The sequence below is a fragment of the Oncorhynchus kisutch genome, linkage group LG22 (assembly GCF_002021735.2).
Source record: "Oncorhynchus kisutch isolate 150728-3 linkage group LG22, Okis_V2, whole genome shotgun sequence".
NCBI classification, from domain to species: Eukaryota; Metazoa; Chordata; class Actinopteri; order Salmoniformes; family Salmonidae; genus Oncorhynchus; species Oncorhynchus kisutch.
The window spans coordinates 57,740,815-57,767,069 of record NC_034195.2 but is presented as its reverse complement, the minus strand read 5'-3'; the positions used below and the strand labels follow the sequence as shown (position 1 = coordinate 57,767,069).

General features: G+C 46.5%; 1 protein-coding gene across 1 annotated transcript; it reads left to right on the top strand.

Moving 5' to 3' along the window:
* The first annotated feature begins 178 nt into the window (after positions 1 to 178).
* On the top strand, positions 179 to 25,899 carry LOC109867071 (ras-related protein Rab-11A). The gene is made up of 5 exons (XM_031801482.1): positions 179 to 369; positions 4,558 to 4,753; positions 13,476 to 13,669; positions 14,148 to 14,228; positions 19,148 to 25,899. The coding sequence occupies exons 1-5, from the start codon at positions 330 to 332 to the stop codon at positions 19,282 to 19,284; spliced, it is 648 nt and encodes a 215-aa protein (XP_031657342.1). The 5' UTR covers positions 179 to 329; the 3' UTR covers positions 19,285 to 25,899.
* The last annotated feature ends 356 nt before the right edge of the window (positions 25,900 to 26,255 follow it).

Below are 26,255 nucleotides of genomic sequence, written 5' to 3'. Positions count from 1 at the left end.
TTCTTTCGCCTCTTCTTCTTCATTGCCAGCTGTTAACACAATGTATGTATTACTCCGGTAAATTAATTTCATGTAGTTACATTAAGTAAATCATATGAGAAGTATTATCAATGCAGATGGTTGATCCGGAAGTGGGCATTATATATAGCGGTTGGATGCCCGCTGGTTTTCCTGCTGCTGAGGTTAAATGACAAGGCTCGAACTGCAGTGCATTGCGGGGACGGGCAGGATAAGAAGGTATAATAACCGGATAGGACCGGGGAAGGAAGGAAAGGGACAGTGCCACTTGGATTCAAAGACATCGAACCTCGCCTTAATTTAGATTCAGAATGGGGAATAGAGACGACGAGTATGATTACTTGTTTAAAGGTAAATGTGACCTCAATGTACCTGTCTGTAAAAGGTGATGTCATCGTGGTTTTATTAAAGGAGTGGTCGCCTGGCTAACCTAGTTAGCTCCTAGCTAACGCTACGCATTTGCAGCCTGATTACTTTAGCCTGATATCCTGCGAATTTAAAAGAGGTCGTTTGGATATAAATATAGCGATTGATTTTGGTTTTGATATTCTCAATAATGCTAACTAATAGCAGTTGATCCTTTGTCTTTGTCTTGATGGCTAGATAGCGCAGGTCTCTGATGGACCGGTGCGGAAAACGTTACCGTCAGGAATTAAACAACTAACGTTAGTTAGGTTACCAGTAACAGCCACTTAGTGAACCAGCTAATATGTCAAATGACCACATATCTAACGTTAACTTAGTTAACCAGCTACTGAAACCATGGGTAGTTGCTCCAGCTACATAATGGATTTTATAGCTATCTAACGTTATGTCATTCATTTAAACACATGTCTTAAGAGAGGATTACAAATCATATCTACCTAGTTTATGTGCCATATCCTGTTTGTGAAATATAGTGGCTTCAACAAAATGCTCATCATCATCATGCCATCTGTTGAAATGGGTTATTCCTAGGTCCACTTAACGTTGCTTTCAATTGTATTAGGTTGCACCAAAACTGTCAGTGGAAGGCCAGAAGTTAAATATAATTTCATTTTAATATGCTGTGCCGGTGGGCAGGGCGGTTGATCATTATAAACAGGGGGACTATTTGACAAAATAACTTAACAATGGTAATTATTAAAGACGTCCCAACCGAGGCTCTGTTGCAGACCCACTTGCTCTCTGCTCTCTGCCCTCTGCTCTCTGCTCAGGGCAGCAGGTCGCCTTGAGGTTAGAGCTTTAGGCCAGTAATCGAATAGCAGATCTGACAAGGTCAAACATCTGTTGCTCCAGGATACAGAACAATGGGAACCCCTCTTTCTGCTGGTGTCTTGGGGAGTTGGGATATGCAAAAAATAATAATAATTAATTACACACTTGTAATATAAGCACCCCACATGTGATTGTTACTACCTTGTATTTAACCTTTATTTAACTAGGCAAGTCATTTAGGAACAAAATCTTATTTACAATGGCGGCCTACCCTGGCCAAACCCGGACGACGCTGGGCCAATTGTGCGCCGCCCTGTGGCAGAGGAAGTGGATCTACAACAGACCCATTGTTTGGAAAGTCTGTTTAGTAATACGCTCCTTTTTTAGATATTTTGTCTCCCCAAATCAACATCTTCCTATTCTACATCATAATGAATGGGCTCCTGCTTGTTAGCTGTTAGCATGTGATGGGAATCTGGTCAAAGCACATTTCACATTCAGATAGACTTTTTCTTTATTGTACAATAAGGGGGTGTATTGTATTGATGTATATGATGTCTATTGTTTTATATTCCTACTGTTACTTACCCTACATTATTCATCTCATATGCATACGTATATACTGTACTCTATATCATCGACTGCATCCTTATGTAACACATGTATCACTAGCCACTTTAAACAATGCTACCTTATATAATGTTACTTACCCTACATTATTCATCTCATATGCATACGTATATACTGTACTCTATATCATCGACTGCATCCTTATGTAACACATGTATCACTAGCCACTTTAACTATGCCACTTTGTTTACATACTCATCTCATATGTATATACTGTACTCGATACCATCTACGGTATCTTGCCTATGCTGCTCTGTACCATCACTCATTCATATATCTTTATGTACATATTCTTTATCCCCTTACACTGTGTATAAGACAGTAGTTTTGGAATTGTTAGTTAGATTACTTGTTGGTTATTACTGCATTGTCGGAACTAGAAGCACAAGCATTTCGCTACACTCGCATTAACATCTGCTAACCATGTATATGTGACCAATAACACTTGATTTGATTTAATATCTACATGATGTGTATATTCCTACTGTAATATCTACAGGATGTGTATATTCCTACTGTAATATCTACAGGATGTGTATATTCCTACTGTAATATCTACAGGATGTGTATATTCCTACTGTAATATCTACATGATGTGTATATTCCTACTGTAATATCTACAGGATGTGTATATTCCTACTGTAATATCAACAGGATGTGTATATTCCTACTGTAATATCTACAGGATGTTGTACATTTGACTGCCTTCTTCAATGTGAGGGGAATCAGGAGATGCATCAAGCTGTTTTGAATTGATTCTAACCCGCCTCTCTCTCTGGCCCAGTGGTGTTGATAGGAGACCCTAACCTGTCTCTCTCTCTGGCCCAGTGGTGTTGATAGGGGACTCTAACCCATCCCTCTCTCTCTGGCCCAGTGGTGTTGATAGGGGACTCTAACCCGCCTCTCTCTCTGGCCCAGTGGTGTTGATAGGGGACTCTAACCTGTCTCTCTCTCTGGCCCAGTGGTGTTGATAGGGGACTAACCTGTCTCTCTCTCTGGCCCAGTGGTGTTGATAGGAGACTAACCTGTCTCTCTCTCTGGCCCAGTGGTGTTGATAGGAGACTAACCTGTCTCTCTCTCTGGCCCAGTGGTGTTGATAGGGGACTCTAACCTGTCTCTCTCTCTGGCCCAGTGGTGTTGATAGGGGACTAACCTGTCTCTCTCTCTGGCCCAGTGGTGTTGATAGGAGACTAACCTGTCTCTCTCTCTGGCCCAGTGGTGTTGATAGGAGACTAACCTGTCTCTCTCTCTGGCCCAGTGGTGTTGATAGGGGACTCTAACCTGTCTCTCTCTCTGGCCCAGTGGTGTTGATAGGAGACTAACCTGTCTCTCTCTCTGGCCCAGTGGTGTTGATAGGAGACTAACCTGTCTCTCTCTCTCTCTCTGGCCCAGTGGTGTTGATAGGGGACTCTAACCTGTCTCTCTCTCTGGCCCAGTGGTGTTGATAGGGGACTCTAACCTGTCTCTCTCTCTGGCCCAGTGGTGTTGATAGGGGACTCTAACCTTTCTCTCTCTCTCTGGCCCAGTGGTGTTGATAGGGGACTCTAACCTGTCCCTCTCTCTGGCCCAGTGGTGTTGATAGGAGATTCTAACCTGTCTTTCTCTCTCTGGCCCAGTGGTGTTGATAGGGGACTCTAACCCGTCTCTCTCTCTGGCCCAGTGGTGTTGATAGGAGACTCTAACCCATCCCTCTCTCTCTGGCCCAGTGGTGTTGATAGGGGACTCTAACCTGTCTCTCTCTCTGGCCCAGTGGTGTTGATAGGGGACTCTAACCTGTCTCTCTCTCTGGCCCAGTGGTGTTGATAGGAGACTCTAACCCGTCCCTCTCTCTCTGGCCCAGTGGTGTTGATAGGGGACTCTAACCAGTCTCTCTCTCTCTCTGGTCCAGTGGTGTTAATAGGGGACTCTAACCTGTCTCTCTCTCTGGCCCAGTGGTGTTGATAGGAGACACTAACCTGTCTCTCTTTCTCTCTGGCCCAGTGGTGTTGATAGGAGACTAACCTGTCTCTCTCTCTCTCTGGCCCAGTGGTGTTGATAGGAGACTCTAACCTGTCTCTCTCTCTGGCCCAGTGGTGTTGATAGGGGACTCTAACCTGTCTCTCTCTCTGGCCCAGTGGTGTTGATAGGAGACTCTAACCTGCCTCTCTCTCTCTCTGGCCCAGTGGTGTTGATAGGAGACTCTAACCTGTCTCACTCTCTCTGTCCCAGTGGTGTTGATAGGAGACTCTAACCCGTCTCTCTCTCTCTGGCCCAGTGTTGTTGATAGCAGACTCTAACCTGTCTCTCTCTCTCTGGCCCAGTGGTGTTGATAGGAGACTCTAACCTGTCTCTCTCTCTGGCCCAGTGGTGTTGATTGGAGACTCTAACCCGTCTCTCTCTCTCTGGCCCAGTGGTGATGATAGGAGACTCTAACCTGTCTCTCTCTCTCTGGCCCAGTGGTGTTGATAGGAGACTCTAACCTGTCTCTCTCTCTGTCCCAGTGGTGTTGATAGCAGACTCTAACCTGTCTCTCTCTCTCTCTCTGGCCCAGTGGTGTTAATAGGAGACTCTAACACGTCTCTCTCTCTCTGGCCCAGTGCTGTTGATAGGAGACTCTAACCTGTCTCTCTCTCTGGCCCAGTGGTGTTGATAGGAGACTCTCTAACCCGTCTCTCTCTCTCTGGCCCAGTGGGGTTGATAGGAGACTCTAACCCGTCTCTCTCTCTGGCCCAGTGGTGTTGATAGGAGACTCCGGTGTGGGGAAGAGTAACCTGTTGTCTCGTTTCACCCGGAATGAGTTTAACCTGGAGAGTAAGAGCACCATCGGGGTGGAGTTTGCCACCCGCAGTATCCAGGTGGATGGGAAGACCGTGAAGGCTCAGATCTGGGACACAGCTGGCCAGGAGAGATACCGGGCTATTACATCAGCGTGAGTACAAACACACACAAACAAACACACTGTTTAGAAAACACTTCTGACACGACTGGACAGGAGCGATACGAGCAATCACCTTCACAGGGTGATGAGCCATCACAGCATGAGCACTCGGGATTGTGGCCATTTTGGAAACACCCTATTTTTCATGGAAATACTGCCTTCTGAAATGTTGCATATTAAACGTATGTATCAAATATCATATGAAAGTATCATGCGTAGACCTAATGCATTTAGTTGTGGAGTCAGTTCAACACATGGACCTAATGCATTTAGTTGGGGAGTCAGTTTTTCATGGAAATACTGCCTTCTGAAATGTTGCATATTAAACGTATGTATCAAATATCATATGAAAGTATCATGCGTAGACCTAATGCATTTAGTTGTGGAGTCAGTTCAACACATGGACCTAATGCATTTAGTTGGGGAGTCAGTTCAACACATAGACCTAATGCATTTAGATGGGGAGTCAGTTCAACACATAGACCTAATGCATTTAGATGGGGAGTCAGTTCAACACATAGACCTAATGCATTTAGTTGTGGAGTCAGTTCAACACATGGACCTAATGCATTTAGTTGGGGAGTCAGTTCAACACATAGACCTAATGCATTTAGATGGGGAGTCAGTTCAACACATAGACCTAATACATTTAGTTGTGGAGTCAGTTCAACACATGGACCTAATGCATTTAGTTGGGGAGTCAGTTCAACACATAGACCTAATGCATTTAGATGGGGAGTCAGTTCAACACATAGACCTAATGCATTTAGTTGTGGAGTCAGTTCAACACACGGACCTAATGCATTTAGTTGTGGAGTCAGTTCAACACATGGACCTAATGCATTTAGATGGGGAGTCAGTTCAACACATAGACCTAATGCATTTAGTTGGGGAGTCAGTTCAACACATAGACCTAATGCATTTAGTTGGGGAGTCAGTTCAACACATAGACCTAATGCATTTAGATGGGGAGTCAGTTCAACACATGGATCTAATGCATTTAGTTGGGGAGTCAGTTCAACACATGGACCTAATGCATTTAGTTGTGGAGTCAGTTCAACACATGGACCTAATGCATTTAGATGGGGAGTCAGTTCAACACATAGACCTAATGCATTTAGTTGGGGAGTCAGTTCAACACATAGACCTAATGCATTTAGTTGGGAGTCAGTTCAACACAGACCTAATGCATTTAGTTGGGGAGTCAGTTCAACACATGAACCTAATGCATTTAGTTGTGGAGTCAGTTCAACACATGGACCTAATGCATTTAGTTGGGGAGTCAGTTCAACACATAGACCTAATGCATTTAGATGGGGAGTCAGTTCAACACATAGACCTAATGCATTTAGTTGGGAGTCAGTTCAACACAGACCTAATGCATTTAGTTGGGGAGTCAGTTCAACACATGAACCTAATGCATTTAGATGGGGAGTCAGTTCAACACATGGACCTAATGCATTTAGATGGGGAGTCAGTTCAACACAGACCTAATGCATTTAGTTGGGGAGTCAGTTCAACACATAGACCTAATGCATTTAGTTGGGGAGTCAGTTCAACACATGGACCTAATGCATTTAGTTGGGGAGTCAGTTCAACACAGACCTTATGCATTTAGATTGGAGTCAGTTCAACACATAGACCTAATGCATTTAGTTGGGGAGTCAGTTCAACACAGACCTAATGCATTTAGTTGGGGAGTCAGTTCAACACGTAGACCTAATGCATTTAGATGGGGAGTCAGTTCAACACATAGACCTAATGCATTTAGTTGGGGAGTCAGTTGAACACATAGACCTAATGCATTTAGATGGGGAGTCAGTTGAACACATAGACCTAATGCATTTAGATGGGGAGTCAGTTCAACACAGATCTAATGCATTTAGTTGGGGAGTCAGTTCAACACAGACCTAATGCATTTAGATGGGGGGTCAGTTCAACACAGACCTAATGCATTTAGTTGGGGAGTCAGTTCAACACATAGACCTAATGCATTTAGTTGGGGAGTCAGGTCAACACATAGACCCAATGCATTTAGTTGGGAGTCAGTTCAACACAGACCTAATGCATTTAGTTGGGGAGTCAGTTCAACACATGAACCTAATGCATTTAGATGGGGAGTCAGTTCAACACATGGACCTAATGCATTTAGATGGGGAGTCAGTTCAACACATAGACCTAATGCATTTAGTTGGGGAGTCAGTTGAACACATAGACCTAATGCATTTAGATGGGGAGTCAGTTCAACACAGATCTAATGCATTTAGTTGGGGAGTCAGTTCAACACAGACCTAATGCATTTAGATGGGGAGTCAGTTCAACACATGGACCTAATGCATTTAGTTGGGGAGTCAGTTCAACACATACCTAATGCATTTAGATTGGAGTCAGTTCAACACATAGACCTAATGCATTTAGTTGGGGAGTCAGTTCAACACGTAGACCTAATGCATTTAGATGGGGAGTCAGTTCAACACATAGACCTAATGCATTTAGTTGGGGAGTCAGTTGAACACAGACCTAATGCATTTAGATGGGGAGTCAGTTGAACACATAGACCTAATGCATTTAGATGGGGAGTCAGTTCAACACAGATCTAATGCATTTAGTTGGGGAGTCAGTTCAACACAGACCTAATGCATTTAGATGGGGAGTCAGTTCAACACAGACCTAATGCATTTAGTTGGGGAGTAAGTTCAACACATAGACCTAATGCATTTAGATGGGGAGTCAGTTCACCACATGGACCTAATGCATTTAGTTGGGGAGTCAGTTCAACACATAGACCTAATGCATTTAGATGGGGAGTCAGTTCAACACATAGACCTAATGTATTTAGTTGGGGAGTCAGTTCAACACATAGACCTAATGCATTTAGTTGGGGAGTCAGTTCAACACAGACCTAATGCATTTAGTTGGGGAGTCAGTTCAACACATAGACCTAATTCATTTAGATGGAGAGTCAGTTCAACACATAGACCTAATGCATTTAGTTGGGGAGTTAGTTCAACACAGACCTAATGCATTTAGTTGGGGAGTCAGTTCAACACATGGACCTAATGCATTTAGTTGGGGAGTCAGTTCAACACAGATCTAATGCATTCAGTTGGGGAGTCAGTTCAACACATAGACCTAATGCATTTAGATGGGGAGTCAGTTCAACACATGGACCTAATGCATTTAGTTGGGGAGTCAGTTCAACACATGGACCTAATCCATTTAGTTGGGGAGTCAGTTCAACACAGACCTAATGCATTTAGATGGGGAGTCAGTTCAACACAGACCTAATGCATTTAGTTGGGGAGTCAGTTCAACACATAGACCTAATGCATTTGGTTGGGGAGTCAGTTCAACACATAGACCTAATGCATTTAGTTGTGGAGTCAGTTGAACACATAGACCTAATGCATTTAGATGGGGAGTCAGTTGAACACATAGACCTAATGCATTTAGATGGGGAGTCAGTTCAACACAGATCTAATGCATTTAGTTGGGGAGTCAGTTCAACACAGACCTAATGCATTTAGATGGGGGGTCAGTTCAACACAGACCTAATGCATTTAGTTGGGGAGTCAGTTCAACACATAGACCTAATGCATTTAGTTGGGGAGTCAGTTCAACACATAGACCCAATGCATTTAGTTGGGAGTCAGTTCAACACAGACCTAATGCATTTAGTTGGGGAGTCAGTTCAACACATGAACCTAATGCATTTAGATGGGGAGTCAGTTCAACACAGACCTAATGCATTTAGATGGGGAGTCAGTTCAACACAGACCTAATGCATTTAGTTGGGGAGTAAGTTCAACACATAGACCTAATGCATTTAGATGGGGAGTCAGTTCACCACATGGACCTAATGCATTTAGTTGGGGAGTCAGTTCAACACATAGACCTAATGCATTTAGATGGGGAGTCAGTTCAACACATAGACCTAATGTATTTAGTTGGGGAGTCAGTTCAACACATAGACCTAATGCATTTAGTTGGGGAGTCAGTTCAACACAGACCTAATGCATTTAGTTGGGGAGTCAGTTCAACACATAGACCTAATTCATTTAGATGGAGAGTCAGTTCAACACATAGACCTAATGCATTTAGTTGGGGAGTTAGTTCAACACAGACCTAATGCATTTAGTTGGGGAGTCAGTTCAACACATGGACCTAATGCATTTAGTTGGGGAGTCAGTTCAACACAGATCTAATGCATTCAGTTGGGGAGTCAGTTCAACACATAGACCTAATGCATTTAGATGGGGAGTCAGTTCAACACATGGACCTAATGCATTTAGATGGGGAGTCAGTTCAGCACAGACCTAATGCATTTAGATGGAGAGTCAGTTCAATACATAGAGCTAATGCATTTAGTTGGGGAGTCAGTTCAACACACAGACCTAATGCATTTAGATGGGGAGTCAGTTCAACACATAGACCTAATGCATTTAGTTGGGGAGTCAGTTCAACACATAGACCTAATGCATTTAGATGGGGAGTCAGTTCAACACATAGACCTAATGCATTTAGTTGGGGAGTCAGTTCAACACAGACCTAATGCATTTAGTTGGAGAGTCAGTTCAACACAAATCTAATGCATTCAGTTGGGGAGTCAGTTCAACACAGACCTAATGCATTTAGTTGGGGAGTCAGTTCAACACATGGACCTAATGCATTTAGTTGGGGAGTCAGTTCAACACAGACCTAATGCATTTAGATGGGGAGTCAGTTCAACACAGACCTAATGCATTTAGTTGGGGAGTCTGTTCAACACATAGACCTAATGCATTTAGTTGGAGTCAGTTCAACACATAGACCTAATGCATTTAGTTGGGGAGTCAGTTCAACACATAGACCTAATGCATTTAGATGGGGAGTCAGTTCAGCACATGGACCTAATGCATTTAGTTGGGGAGTCAGTTCAACACATAGACCTAATGCATTTAGTTGGGGAGTCAGTTCAACACATAGACCAATGTATTTAGATGGGGAGTCAGTTCAACACAGACTTAATGCATTTAGATGGGAGTCAGTTCAACTCACAGACCTAATGCATTTAGTTGTGAGTCAGTTCAACACAGACCTAATGCATTTAGATGGGAGTCAGTTCAACACATAGACCTAATGCATTTAGATGGGAGTCAGTTCAACACATAGACCTAATGCATTTAGATGGGGAGTCAGTTCAACATAGACCTAATGCATTTAGATGGGGAGTCAGTTCAACACATGGACCTAATGCATTTAGATGGGGAGTCAGTTCAACATAGACCTAATGCATTTAGTTGGGGAGTCAGTTCAACACATGGACCTAATGCATTTAGATGGGAGTCAGTTCAACACATAGACCTAATGCATTTAGATGGGGAGTCAGTTCAACATAGACCTAATGCATTTAGATGGGGAGTCAGTTCAACACATGGACCTAATGCATTTAGATGGGGAGTCAGTTCAACACATAGACCTAATGCATTTAGATGGGAGTCAGTTCAACACATGGACCTAATATATTTAGATGGGGAGTCAGTCCAACACATAGACCTAATGCATTTAGATGGGGAGTCAGTCCAACACACAGACCTAATGCATTTAGATGGGGAGTCAGTCCAACACATAGACCTAATGCATTTAGATGGGGAGTCAGTCCAACACATAGACCTAATGCATTTAGATGGGGAGTCAGTCCAACACACAGACCTAATGCATTTAGATGGGGAGTCAGTTCAACATAGACCTAATGCATTTAGATGGGGAGTCAGTTCAACACATAGACCTAATGCATTTAGATGGGGAGTCAGTTCAACATAGACCTAATGCATTTAGATGGGGAGTCAGTTCAACACATAGACCTAATATATTTAGATGGGGAGTCAGTCCAACACATAGACCTAATGCATTTAGATGGGGAGTCAGTCCAACACATAGACCTAATGCATTTAGATGGGGAGTCAGTCCAACACATAGACCTAATGTATTTAGATGGGGAGTCAGTCCAACACATAGACCTAATGCATTTAGATGGGGAGTCAGTTCAACATAGACCTAATGCATTTAGATGGGGAGTCAGTCCAACATAGACCTAATGCATTTAGATGGGGAGTCAGTTCAACACATGGACCTAATGCATTTAGATGGGGAGTCAGTTCAACACATAGACCTAATGCATTTAGATGGGGAGTCAGTCCAACACATAGACCTAATGCATTTAGATGGGGAGTCAGTCCAACACATAGACCTAATGCATTTAGATGGGGAGTCAGTCCAACACATAGACCTAATGCATTTAGATGGGGAGTCAGTCCAACACATGGACCAATGTATTTAGATGGGGAGTCAGTCCAACACATGGACCAATGTATTTAGATGGGGAGTCAGTTCAACACATGGACCTAATGCATTTAGATGGGGAGTCAGTCCAACACATAGACCTAATGCATTTAGATGGGGAGTCAGTCCAACACATAGACCTAATGCATTTAGATGGGGAGTCAGTCCAACACATAGACCTAATGCATTTAGATGGGGAGTCAGTCCAACACATGGACCAATGTATTTAGATGGGGAGTCAGTCCAACACATGGACCAATGTATTTAGATGGGGAGTCAGTCCAACACATAGACCTAATGCATTTAGATGGGGAGTCAGTTCAACACATGGACCTAATGCATTTAGATGGGGAGTCAGTTCAACACATAGACCTAATGCATTTAGATGGGGAGTCAGTCCAACACATGGACCTAATGCATTTAGATGGGGAGTCAGTTCAACACATGGACCTAATGCATTTAGATGGGGAGTCAGTTCAACACATGGACCTAATGCATTTAGATGGGGAGTCAGTTCAACACATGGACCTAATGCATTTAGATGGGGAGTCAGTTCAACACATGGACCTAATGCATTTAGATGGGGAGTCAGTTCAACACATAGACCTAATGCATTTAGATGGGGAGTCAGTCCAACACATAGACCTAATGCATTTAGATGGGGAGTCAGTCCAACACATAGACCTAATGCATTTAGATGGGGAGTCAGTTCAACACATAGACCTAATGCATTTAGATGGGGAGTCAGTCCAACACATAGACCTAATGCATTTAGATGGGGAGTCAGTTCAACACATAGACCTAATGCATTTAGATGGGGAGTCAGTTCAACACATGGACCAATGTATTTAGATGGGGAGTCAGTTCAACACATGGACCAATGTATTTAGATGGGGAGTCAGTTCAACACATAGACCTAATGCATTTAGATGGGGAGTCAGTTCAACACATAGACCTAATGCATTTAGTTGGGGAGTCAGTTCAACACATAGACCTAATGCATTTAGATGGGGAGTCAGTTCAACACATAGACCTAATGCATTTAGATGGGGAGTCAGTTCAACATAGACCTAATGCATTTAGATGGGGAGTCAGTTCAACACATGGACCTAATGCATTTAGATGGGGAGTCAGTCCAACACATAGACCAATGTATTTAGATGGGGAGTCAGTTCAACACATGGACCTAATGCATTTAGATGGGGAGTCAGTCCAACATAGACCTAATGCATTTAGATGGGGAGTCAGTTCAACACATAGACCTAATGCATTTAGATGGGGAGTCAGTCCAACACATGGACCTAATGCATTTAGATGGGGAGTCAGTCCAACACATAGACCTAATGCATTTAGATGGGGAGTCAGTCCAACACATAGACCTAATGCATTTAGATGGGGAGTCAGTCCAACACATAGACCTAATGCATTTAGATGGGGAGTCAGTTCAACACATGGACCTAATGCATTTAGATGGGGAGTCAGTTCAACACATGGACCTAATGCATTTAGATGGGGAGTCAGTCCAACACATAGACCAATGTATTTAGATGGGGAGTCAGTTCAACACATGGACCTAATGCATTTAGATGGGGAGTCAGTCCAACATAGACCTAATGCATTTAGATGGGGAGTCAGTTCAACACATAGACCTAATGCATTTAGATGGGGAGTCAGTCCAACACATGGACCTAATGCATTTAGATGGGGAGTCAGTCCAACACATAGACCTAATGCATTTAGATGGGGAGTCAGTTCAACACATAGACCTAATGCATTTAGATGGGGAGTCAGTTCAACACATAGACCTAATGCATTTAGATGGGGAGTCAGTTCAACACATAGACCTAATGCATTTAGATGGGGAGTCAGTTCAACACATAGACCTAATGCATTTAGATGGGGAGTCAGTCCAACACATAGACCTAATGCATTTAGATGGGGAGTCAGTTCAACACATAGACCTAATGCATTTAGATGGGGAGTCAGTTCAACACATAGACCTAATGCATTTAGATGGGGAGTCAGTTCAACACATAGACCTAATGCATTTAGATGGGGAGTCAGTCCAACACATAGACCTAATGCATTTAGATGGGGAGTCAGTTCAACACATAGACCTAATGCATTTAGATGGGGAGTCAGTTCAACACATAGACCTAATGCATTTAGATGGGGAGTCAGTCCAACACATAGACCTAATGCATTTAGATGGGGAGTCAGTTCAACACATAGACCTAATGCATTTAGATGGGGAGTCAGTCCAACACATGGACCAATGTATTTAGGCAATTTGAAAGCCTGTTACAAGGTTTACTTTCCGTTTCTAACAACACTATATAGGCCATCTCTGCTTGTCACCTTTGATCCTAACTCTGCTTCCTCTTGTCCACAGGTATTACCGTGGGGCAGTGGGGGCCTTGTTGGTCTATGACATCGCCAAGCACCTGACCTATGAAAACGTGGAGCGTTGGCTGAAGGAGCTGAGAGACCATGCAGACAGCAACATCGTCATTATGCTGGTCGGCAACAAGAGTGACCTGCGCCACCTCAGGGCCGTGCCCACGGACGAGGCACGGACATTCGCAGGTCAGTGTGTGTTTTTTACATTTCATTTTATTTCATCTTTATTTAACCTGGTAGGCCAGTTGAGAACAAGTTCTCATTTACAACTGCGACCTGGCCAAGATAAAGCAAAGCAGTGCGACAAAAACAACAACACAGAGTTACACATGGAATAAACAAACGTACAGTCAATAACAAGATAGAAAAATGTCTATATACAGTGTGTGGCATGGGGCAGGTAATAAGAGTGATCTGCGCCAGCTCAGGGCCGTGCCCACCGACGACACAGGTCAGTGCAGTACCAACTCACACAGAAAGAGGTCTCGGAGTAGTGGGGTGAACCGTTTCATTATTTTCCTTACCCATGAGTGGCTGTTGGTTTTCATGGTTTTACTTATTCAAATAGGAAGACGTCTCTGTAATGTCATAGAGATTTGCATAATGGTAGAGACCTTAACACAGTGGTGATTGACATGGTTTACTGTTTCCCTCTGTTCCTCAGAGAAGAACGGTTTGTCTTTCCTGGAGACCTCAGCCCTGGACTCTACTAACGTGGAGACATCCTTCCAGACCATTCTGACTGGTGAGGGGCTGTCTCTCTATGCTCTCTACAGCATTGATCTGTATCTGAAGAGAACTCGGATTCATTTGCATGTATGATAAGCTGGAACGATTGATACGGTGTCATGATATAGACTTGTGGTGGTAGAGATGTGTGTGTGTGTGACAGAGACGAGACCAGATTGTGTGTTGGAGTGATCAAATCCACTGGGCCGAGGGATCTGCCTGAAGACCTAATCACAGCTGAGACATGACTAGCCTCGATGAGGACTAATATGTGGGTTCTCCTGAAGTCCAGCTCTTCTAACAGGATATGACCACCACAATGCTTTGCAGCTGTGTCCTAATTCTGCTCTAGCCTGGTCCCAGATCTGTTTTATAATGCTGGGTGTAATCATTAGGCACCAAACTGAAGAAGACAACTGACAAACAGGAAGGGACTAGGCTACCTGAACTTGTCCAATAACAAATGCTTGTTTTCCACTGTGTGCCCTAATGAATATAACCTCTGGACCTTTCCTGCTCTGCCCTGTCTTACCCTGTCCTGCTCTGCCCTGTCCTAACCTTTCCTGCTCTGCCCTGTCTTACCCTTTCCTGCTCTGACCTGTCCTGCTCTGCCCTGTCTTACCCTGTCCTGCTCTGCCCTGTCTTACCCTTTCCTGCTCTGCCCTGTCTTACCCTTTCCTGCTCTGCCCAGTCCTGCTCTGCCCTGTCTTACCCTTTCATGCTCTGCCCTGTCCTACCCTGTCCTGCTCTGCCCTGTCTTACCCTTTCCTGCTCTGCCCTGTCTTACCCTGTCCTGCTCTGCCCTGTCCTACCCAGTCCTGCTCTGCCCTGTCTTACCCTTTCCTGCTCTGCCCTGTCTTACCCTTTCCTGCTCTGCCCTGTCCTACTCTGCCCTGTCTTACCCTTTCCTGCTCTGCCCTGTCCTACCCTTTCCTGCTCTGCCATGTCTTACCCTGCCCTGCTCTGCCCTGTCTTACCCTGTCCTGCTCTGCCCTGTCCTACCCAGTCCTGCTCTGACCTGTCCTACCCTGTCCTTCTAAGCCCTGTCTTACCCTTTCCTGCTCTGCCCTGTCTTACCCTGTCCTGCTCTGCCCTGTCTTACCCTTTCCTGCTCTGCCCTGTCTTACCCGTTCCTGCTCTGCCCTGTCTTACCCTTTCCTGCTCTGCCCTGTCTTACCCTTTCCTGCTCTGCCCTGTCTTACCCTGTCCTGCTCTGCCCTGTCTTACCCTTTCCTGCTCTGCCCTGTCTTACCCTTTCCTGCTCTGCCCTGTCCTGCCCTGTCTTACCCTTTCCTGCTCTGCCCTGTCCTACCCAGTCCTGCTCTGCCCTGTCTTACCCTTTCCTGCTCTGCCCTGTCTTACCCTTTCCTGCTCTGCCCTGTCTTACCCTTTCCTGCTCTGCCCTACCCTTTCCTGCTCTGCCCTGTCTTACCCTTTCCTGCTCTGCCCTGTCTTACCCTTTCCTGCTCTGCCCTGTCTTACCCTTTCCTGCTCTGTCCTACCCAGTCCTGCTCTGCCCTGTCCTACCCAGTCCTGCTCTGCCCTGTCTTACCCTTTCCTGCTCTGCCCTGTCTTACCCTTTCCTGCTCTGCCCTGTCTTACCCTTTCCTGCTCTGCCCTGTCTTACCCTTTCCTGCTCTGCCCTGCCCTGTCTTACCCTTTCCTGCTCTGCCCTGTCCTACCCTGCCCTGTCTTACCCTTTCCTGCTCTGCCCTGTCCTACCCTGTCCTGCTCTGCCCTGTCTTATCCTTTCCTGCTCTGCCCTGTCTTACCCTGTCCTGCTCTGCTCTGCCCTGTCTTACCCTGTCCTGCTCTGACCTGTCCTGCTCTACCCTGTCTTACCCTTTCCTGCTCTGCCCTGTCTTACCCTTTCCTGCTCTGCCCTGTCTTATCCTTTCCTGCTCTGCCCTGTCTTACCCTGTCCTGCTCTGCTCTGCCCTGTCTTACCCTGTCCTGCTCTGCTCTGCCCTGTCCTACCCAGTCCTGCTCTGACCTGTCCTACCCTGTCCTGCTCTGCCCTGTCTTACCCTTTCCTGCTCTGCCCTGTCTTACCCTTATCTGCTCTGTCTTACCCTTTCCTGCTCCGCCCTGTCCTGCCCTGTCTTACCCTTTCCTGCTCTGCCCTGTCCTACCCAGTCCTGCTCTGCCCTGTCTTACCCTTTCCTGCTCTGCCCTGTCTTACCCTTTCCTGCTCTGCCCTGTCTTGTCTTACCCTGTCCTGCTCTGCTCTGCCCTGTCCTACCCAGTCCTGCTCTGCCCCGTCTTACCCTTTCCTGCTCTGTCCTGTCTTACCCTTTCCTGCTCTGTCCTGTCTTACCCTGTCCTGATCTGCCCTGTCTTACCCTTTCCTGCTCTGCCCTGTCTTACCCTTTCCTGCTCTGCCCTGTCCTGCCCTGTCTTACCCTTTCCTGCTCTGCCCTGTCCTACCCAGTCCTGCTCTGCCCTGTCTTACCCTTTCCTGCTCTGCCCTGTCTTACCCTTTCCTGCTCTGCCCTGTCTTACCCTTTCCTGCTCTGCCCTGTCTTACCCTGTCCTGCTCTGCCCTGTCTTACCCTGTCCTGCTCTGCCCTGTCTTACCCTTTCCTGCTCTGCCCTGTCTTACCCTGTCCTGCTCTGCACTGTCTTACCCTTTCCTGCTCTGCCCTGTCTTACCCTTTCCTGCTCTGCCCTGTCTTACCCTTTCCTGCTCTGCCCTGTCCCACCCAGTCCTGCTCTGCCCTGTCTTACCCTTTCCTGCTCTGCCCTGTCTTACCCTTTCCTGCTCTGCCCTGTCTTACCCTTTCCTGCTCTGCCCTGTCTTACCCTTATCTGCTCTGCCCTGTCTTACCCTTTCCTGCTCTGCCCTGTCCCACCCAGTCCTGCTCTGCCCTGTCTTACCCTTTCCTGCTCTGCCCTGTCTTACCCTTTCCTGCTCTGCCCTGTCTTACCCTTATCTGCTCTGCCCTGTCTTACCCTTTCCTGCTCTGCCCTGTCCTTCCCAGTCCTGCTCTGCCCTGTCTTACCCTTTCCTGCTCTGCCCTGTCTTACCCTTTCCTGCTCTGCCCTGTCTTACCCTTTCCTGCTCTGCCCTGTCTTACCCTGTCCTGCTCTGCCCTGTCTTACCCTGTCCTGCTCTGCCCTGTCTTACCCTGTCCTGCTCTGCCCTGTCTTACCCTGTCCTGCTCTGCACTGTCTTACCCTTTCCTGCTCTGCCCTGTCTTACCCTTTCCTGCTCTGCCCTGTCTTACCCTTTCCTGCTCTGCCCTGTCCCACCCAGTCCTGCTCTGCCCTGTCTTACCCTTTCCTGCTCTGCCCTGTCTTACCCTTTCCTGCTCTGCCCTGTCTTACCCTTTCCTGCTCTGCCCTGTCTTACCCTTATCTGCTCTGCCCTGTCTTACCCTTTCCTGCTCTGCCCTGTCCTTCCCAGTCCTGCTCTGCCCTGTCTTACCCTTTCCTGCTCTGCCCTGTCTTACCCTTTCCTGCTCTGCCCTGTCTTACCCTTTCCTGCCCTGTCCTACCCTTTCCTGCTCTGCCCTGTCTTACCCTGTCCTGCTCTGCCCTGTCTTACCCTTTCCTGCTCTGCCCTGTCCTGCTCTGCCCTGTCCTGCTCTGCCCTGTCCTACCCAGTCCTGCTCTGTCCTGTCTTACCCTTTCCTGCTCTGTCCTGTCTTACCCTGTCCTCCTCTGCCCTGTCTTACCCTTTCCTGCTCTGCCCTGTCTTACCCTTTCCTGCTCTGCCCTGTCTTACCCTTTCTTGCTCTGCCCTGTCTTACCTTGTCCTGCTCTGCCCTGTCTTACCCTGTCCTGCTCTGCCCTGTCTTACCCTTTCCTGCTCTGCCCTGTCTTACCCTGTCCTGCTCTGCCCTGTCTTACCCTTTCCTGCTCTGCCCTGTCTTACCCTTTCCTGCCCTGCCCTGTCCTGCCCAGTCCTGCTCTGCCCTGTCCTACCCAGTCCTGCTCTGCCCTGTCTTACCCTTTCCTGCTCTGCCCTGTCTTACCCTTTCCTGCTCTGGCCTGTCTTACCATGTCCTGCTCTGACCTGTCCTACCCTGTCCTGCTCTGCCCTGTCCTGCTCTGCCCTGTCTTACCCTTTCCTGCTCTGCCCTGTCTTACCCTTTCCTGCTCTGCCCTGTCTTACCCTTTCCTGCTCTGCCCTGTCCTGCCCTGTCTTACCCTTCCTGCTCTGCCCTGTCCCACCCAGTCCTGCTCTGCCCTGTCTTACCCTGTCCTGCTCTGCCCTGTGTTACCCTTTCCTGCTCTGCCCTGTCTTACCCTGTCCTGCTCTGCCCAGTCCTGTTCTGCACTAACATGTCAAACCAATGTTTTAAAGGGAGTGCTAGCTGGTGATTGTGTTAGATAGCTCCTGTTTAAGCTGTGAGTAAAGTACTTTAGCAACATGCTACTTAAAGACCTTTCAAAACTGGGTGGTTCCAGCCCTGAATGCTGATTGGCTGACAGCCGTGGTATATCTGACTGTATACCACAGGTATGACAAAATATGTAATTTTACTGCTCCAGTTTAAAATAGCAATAAGGCACCTCAGGGGTTTGTGGTATACGGACAATATACTCTGTGATGTGTCGTGACTAAGAACAGCCCTTAGCCGTGGTATATTGGCCATATACCACACCTCCTTGGTCCTTATTGATAAAGCCTAACACTCACCTACACCGAGGGTACTTACACTAGCTGTGAACAACTTTTGGAACTAGGCTTGTTCTCAACTATATATCCCCATCTCCTCAAAAGGCAGAGGGGAGTAACCTTCTCCTCCAATGGGTTGTGGGAAAGCAGTGTGGAGATGGGACGGGAGGAATTGAGGAAAGATGAATTGAGACAGAGCCCTAGTGTTCTGTCTTTCTGTGTGAATTATGTTAATGCCCTGTCTCTCTCTTCTCCCCCCTTGCTCACTCTCCCCCACCTCTCCTCCCCTCCCTATCCCCCCCCCGCTGCAGAAATCTATCGCATCGTGTCTCAGAAACAGATGTCGGACCGACGAGACAACGACATGTCGCCTAGCAACAACGTGGTCAACATCCAGGTGCAGCCGACGGAGAACAAACCAAAGATGCAGTGTTGTCAGAGTATCTAACAGCCTCACCAGTAGCACCTGATCCCCTCCCCTCCCCTAAAAGACTGCTTGGTCCTGTCTGACTGAGACACAGCTGCATGGCCAGGCTCTAGACTGAGACACAGCTGCGTGGCCAGGCTCTAGACTGAGACACAGCTGCATGGCCAGGCTCTAGACTCTATGCTTCCATGTAGAGGGTGAGGCTGTGTCCAGATTCTCCACCCTTCCTCCCAAAGTGTGGCACACTCCATGTCATGGATTTAAAGGCATTAGATTGTAATCATTGGCTGAAGGGAGTTTATTTTCACCATTGTTAAATGTATGATGGGAAGTGTTCAAGTGAACACTTTGAGAAAAGTGGGTGGATAATTAGGGTGCAGCTGTGAGCCCGCTAGTTCCTTAAGGATCCCCAGTCAGGACTATACAGCTGTGTCTGAGCCCGCTGGTTCCTTAAAGATCCCCAGTCAGGACTATACAGCTGTGTCTAATCCTGTTGGTTCTATACAGCTGTGTCTGAGCCCGCTGCTTCCTTAAGGATCCCCAGTCAGGACTATATAGCTGTGTCTGAGCCCGTTGGTTCCTTAAGGATCCCCAGTCAGGACTATACAGCTGTGTCTGAGCCCGTTGGTTCCTTAAGGATCCCCAGTCAGGACTATACAGCTGTGTCTGAGCCCGTTGGTTCCTTAAGGATCCCCAGTCAGGACTATACAGCTGTGTCTGAGCCCGTTGGTTCCTTAAGGATCCCCAGTCAGGACTATACAGCTGTGTCTGAGCCCGCTGGTTCCTTAAGGATCCCCAGTCAGGACTATACAGCTGTGTCTAATCCTGTTGGTTCTATACAGCTGTGTCTGAACCAGTTGGTTCCTTAAGGATCCCCAGTCAGGACTATACAGCTGTGTCTGAGCCCGTTGGTTCCTTCAGGATCCCCAGTCAGGACTATACAGCTGTGTCTGATCCCGTTGGTTCCTTAAGGATCCCCAGTCAGGACTATATAGCTGTGTCTGAGCCCGTTGGTTCCTTAAGGATCCCCAGTCAGGACTATACAGCGGTGTCTGATCCCGTTGGTTCCTTAAGGATCCCCAGTCAGGACTATACAGCTGTGTCTGAGCCCGTTGGTTCCTTACGGATCCCCAGTCAGGACTATACAGCTGTGTCTGATCCCGTTGGTTCCTTAAGGATCCCCAGTCAGGACTATACAGCTGTGTCTGATCCCGTTGGTTCCTTAAGGATCCCCAGTCAGGACTATACAGCTGTGTCTGAGCCCGTTGGTTCCTTAAGGATCCCCAGTCAGGACTATACAGCTGTGTCTGAGCCCGTTGGTTCCTTAAGGATCCCCAGTCAGGACTATACAGCTGTGTCTGAGCCCGTTGGTTCCTTACGGATCCCCAGTCAGGACTATACAGCTGTGTCTGATCCCGTTGGTTCCTTAAGGATCCCCAGTCAGGACTATACAGCTGTGTCTGAGCCCGTTGGTTCCTTAAGGATCCCCAGTCAGGACTATACAGCTGTGTCTGAGCCCGTTGGTTCCTTAAGGATCCCCAGTCAGGACTATACAGCTGTGTCTGAGCCCGTTGGTTCCTTAAGGATCCCCAGTCAGGACTATACAGCTGTGTCTGATCCCGTTGGTTCCTTAAGGATCCCCAGTCAGGACTATACAGCTGTGTCTGATCCCGTTGGTTCCTTAAGGATCCCCAGTCAGGACTATACAGCTGTGTCTGAGCCCGCTGGTTCCTTACGGATCCCCAGTCAGGACTATACAGCTGTGTCTGATCCCGTTGGTTCCTTAAGGATCCCCAGTCAGGACTATACAGCTGTGTCTGAGCCCGTTGGTTCCTTAAGGATCCCCAGTCAGGACTATACAGCTGTGTCTGAGCCCGTTGGTTCCTTAAGGATCCCCAGTCAGGACTATACAGCTGTGTCTGATCCCGTTGGTTCCTTAAGGATCCCCAGTCAGGACTATACAGCTGTGTCTGATCCCGTTGGTTCCTTAAGGATCCCCAGTCAGGACTATACAGCTGTGTCTGAGCCCGTTGGTTCCTTAAGGATCCCCAGTCAGGACTATACAGCTGTGTCTGATCCCGTTGGTTCCTTAAGGATCCCCAGTCAGGACTATACAGCTGTGTCTGAGCCCGTTGGTTCCTTAAGGATCCCCAGTTAGGACTTTACAGCTGTGTCTGAGCCCGTTGGTTCCTTAAGGATCCCCAGTCAGGACTATACAGCTGTGTCTGAGCCCGTTGGTTCCTTAAGGATCCCCAGTCAGGACTATACAGCTGTGTCTGAGCCCGTTGGTTCCTTAAGGATCCCCAGTTAGGACTATACAGCTGTGTCTGAGCCCGTTGGTTCCTTAAGGATCCCCAGTCAGGACTATACAGCTGTGTCTGAGCCCGTTGGTTCCTTACGGATCCACAGCTTTTTATTTTTGCCGTCTTTTATATTATTATATAGCTGTTTTAATAACCAGACAGACGCTGGAAGAATCTGCACAGAAATGTATTCATATATGATGGACTAGTTTTATTGGTGATAACGCAGACCTGCCAACATGCATTGTACCTACCATAGGCTTCTATTTGGCACATTGTGGTTTTTGACTCAACCGGCTGAAATTGGAGCTGAGCCAATCAGAGGACTTGGCTGAGGAGAAAACATCTCCAGCTCTCCTCCCCCCCCCCCTGTGTTCATAGTAATGTTTTCCTCACTCCATCTTGATAGCAGCTCTTCACTTTGTCTGTTCATACCACTGATGTGTGAGGGGGAAAATGGAGAACCCACTGTTTGGCAAATACATTTTCCATAATTGTAAGTGTTAGTCAAGCACATAACCACTATTTAGCAGTTAGCTCCTTAGCTAAGGCGTCATTACGACTAAGGTAGTTAGCTACAGTGTTTAGTCAACTAAGCGAGAACAATTTCTCTGCAATGGTAGTAGGCACAAGCACATTGACGAGCAACATGTGCTGTGTTGCAGTAGTTCAATGTTACTGAGTGTTATGCTAGTTCAGCGCTGCGCTAGTTCAGCGCTGCGCTAGTTCAGTGCGCGTCACTGTGAGGATGGAAACAGACATGGCAGAGAGCTGTTCTGCTAATACCGCCCTTCATTGAAAGTTATGTTAAAGTGTTAAAGATTAGCAGGCCTATGTTATTGAATCATTTGTGGATCTGTCCTCTTCAAATACCTAGTGGATGAGGTCAGGGCCGGTGGATGAGGTCAGGAGATAGGGATCTGGAACCAGCTCCTATAGGCCTAGCCCAATTTCTGTCATATTCCATATACCCTACAGTCAACTAGACTACTACATTGCATCCATTAATTTAATTATTTAGAATTTTCTCCTCAAACAAATTTAAGAAGAAGCTACTTTGCATTTTCACTAGACGATCCACCTTCATTACCCCTCAATTTAACCTAGAAAAAAAACACCTCAATTTCATTTAGCATCAAACACAATACTTCTGTGTTTACTACAATGTTTGATTTAATTTATAGCTCTAGCCTGAGGGGAAAGTCGACTGACCCAATCTGGGCCTTCCCCTACACAACCTTAGTCCTACATCCTCACCACCTTGGCAGAAAATCCCAGGGAGAGCCCTGATTGTACATCTGACCGTATTTCTAGTTAGCTACTGAAGACCAGCAAATTACCAAGTACCAATAGCAGTCTATAGACTACCATGCCTACTGAGGCAGTCTTCTACCAACATCATTTGGATAAAAAAGGTGCCTATGACATGAGCAGTGTGGGTGTCGTTGCGCTGAATTGGTACTCGTAAAACTTATTCAAGGATAATGTGAGGATTGTTTTTGTTCATTTGAAAATGAACCTGGTTAAAGGAGTGCACTGTGAAGGGAATAGGGGGCCATGTGGGACTCAGGCAGTGGGGAGCCTGGTGATGCTACTGTATAGATGATGGCTTCTCTCTTGTAGTAATGCTAATGATAGGCTAGGGATCAGTGGTAGTAATGCTAATGATCAGTGGTAGTAATGCTGTAATGCTAATGATAGGCTAGGGATCAGTGGTAGTAATGCTAATGATGATAGGCTAGGGATCAGTGGTAGTAATGCTAATGATAGGCTAGGGATCAGTGGTAGTAATGCTAATGATAGGCTAGGGATCAGTGGTAGTAATTCTGTAATGCTAATGATAGGCTAGGGATCAGTGGTAGTAATGCTATAATGCTAATGATAGGCTAGGGATCAGTGGTAATAATGCTGTAATGCTAATGATAGGCCAGGGATCAGTGGTAGTAATGCTATAATGTGAATGATGATAGGCCAGGGATCAGTGGTAGTAATGTTATAATGCTAATGATAGGCCAGGGATCAGTGGTAGTAATGCTATAATGCTAATGATAGGCTAGGGATCAGTGGTAGTAACGCTGTAATGCTAATGATAGGCCAGGGATCAGTGCTCTTTCTGAGCTTCCTGCCTTCAAGTCGTCTATTTATTCACAATTGAAGAGGTTGCAAAATGTCCCTACATTTTCCAGGTTTTTCAGAAATCCCTGGGAGCCAGGTGGAGCTTGTTGTCATGGTGAAGGATGGTAGCATAAAGTCTAGTGATGCCACTGCTCATGAGTCAGGATTCCCAGCTCTGTTTGTGTGGTCTTGCCAACTCTGTCATTATCATAAGACGAGGTCCGGACTACTGCTGCTTTTCTGTTCTACCTGTTTGGCGGAATGAATACACCCTTGGTGTCCCAGGTCGAAATGAGTCCCTAACTAGAGGGGAAGAATGATACATAGCAGTTCAACTGGCTTTGAGGTCCAGATTTCAATTTGAGGGACATGGGCGTTATGACAAGACGGCACAAACAGATCTGGGATTCAGGTTTACCTTGGTGTCAATGGGAACAAGTAATCGCACATACATAACCACTATCTGGAGAGACCAGACTACAGCTAGACTGCCTAACAGACTGTCTTATAAGACTGATTCAATCATACATTTCTGCTTTTGTTTTGTTTTTAAACATGCTCTATGCCAGGATTAGGATCAATTCCAGTCCATTCAGGAATTACACTGAAATTCCAATTATCTTCAACGAGGAACATTTGGAATTGGAATTTGGGTTTACTTTCTGAATTAAAATGGAAATGGCCCAACGCTGATGGTAACCCTGAGACATGGCTGTAGGCTCCTTTTATGTTGCAAGTTGTGAGTGAGTAGTGTTTCAGTGCCTTTATGGTAGAATGTCATGTTGGTTGGGAGTTTTCAGAAACCACCTCCCCTTCTCTTCAAGCCTGGCCGGCTCACCTAGCTCTCTGGATTAGTGGACCCAAGGATCTAAACAGGATCATTGGGACGTCCAACTCTGTCAGCCCTTTGAAGGGGACATTTCAAACAGTTAGGGATAAGGGTTAACTGTTAGTGGACAGGATTGGTTCATGGCCTTAGAAGTTGATCAGGCTGGTTGGCAGGTTCCCTCCAAGTGACTCAACACACCACAGTCTACAGACTTAGATCAGCTGCAGGTGTGGATAAGAGGGAGCCACTGTCTATTTACTTAATGAAGCCTAGTATCCCACTTCACATAAAGTGTGTCTCATTGAGCTTAAAACACACCCCCTATCAAATTGAGAGCACTACAAATAAGTCTCTGCTACTTCCATGTATTAAAAGGGATTCTTCTGGATGTTGGCAACAAGGCCCTTTAACTACTGACCCAGAGTCAGATGAAGCCCTTTTATCTACTGACCCAGAGTCAGATGAAGCCCTTTTATCTACTGACCCAGTCAGATGAAGCCCTTTAACTACTGACCCAGAGTCAGATGAGGCCCTTTAACTACTGACCTAGAGTCAGATGAGGCCCTTTATGTACTGACCCAGAGATGAACTCGTGGATAAACATTTTATGTCTCTGTGTCCAGAGGAAGTTAGCCAATGCGAAGTCGCATTAGTGCAATGACTGGAAGTCCACAGGAACAACTAGCATGCTAGCCCTGCTGAACACAGCCCTGCTGAACACAGCCCTGCTTTAGGTTGTAGTCCCTGGCTGCATCCCAAATGGCACCCTATTCCTTATATGGCGCACTACTTTGGACCTGGGCCCATAGGGGAATAGAGTGACCCTGGGCCCGTAGGGGAATAGAGTGACCCTGGGCCCGTAGGGGAATAGAGTGACCCTGGGCCCGTAGGTGAATAGAGTGACCCTGGGCCCGTAGGGGAATAGAGTGACCCTGGGCCCGTAGGGGAATAGAGTGACCCTGGGCCCGTAGGGGAATAGAGTGACCCTGGGCCCGTAGGGGAATAGAGTGACCCTGGGCCCGTAGGGGAATAGAGTGACCCTGGGCCCGTAGGGGAATAGAGTGACCCTGGGCCAGTAGGGGAATAGAGTGACCCTGGGCCCATAGTAGTGCACTATATAGAGAAAGGATGACCCAGTCTGTGTCTGTCAGGCTTGCAGTGCCAATGAGGAGGTTACAGAGGTCATCATCTCCAATTAGCCTTGTCTGCTCTGTCTGTATCCCCTTACTGTTATGTCATTCATTACATCACCGATCACTTTATGCCTCGGCTCCACTGTTTTATTTTTCATTCGCGCTGTACTGTGATTTGTATTTTTTTAATAATTAAACTGTTATCTCTGTCCACTACTTACAATTGAAAAGTGCAAATAAATACAATTAACTATTACAACTGAGGTAATGTGTGTGTCTGTGTGTGTATGGGGGGGGTCTAAGCATGTCTTGTATGGTTTCAGGAACTCTGTCTGATGGCAGCATAGACATGTTTTATTGAAATACCAAAACAGGAAATGGAGATGCTTCTTTAGAGGAACAACAGACATAATCAGGCTTGAACCCGGTTCAGGGAACATAACCGGAAAATAACACATTTTTTCAAGGAACTGAATCAGAACTGTTTAGGAAAAAAAAAGTTATTTTAATGCATGGGAACCGGTTCATAATGTTATTTTACGTTCTGGGCATCTTTTTTCAGTTCCACAAAAACCGCAACAAAGTGTCCATGCAAAGTCCTCCCTCTGTCAC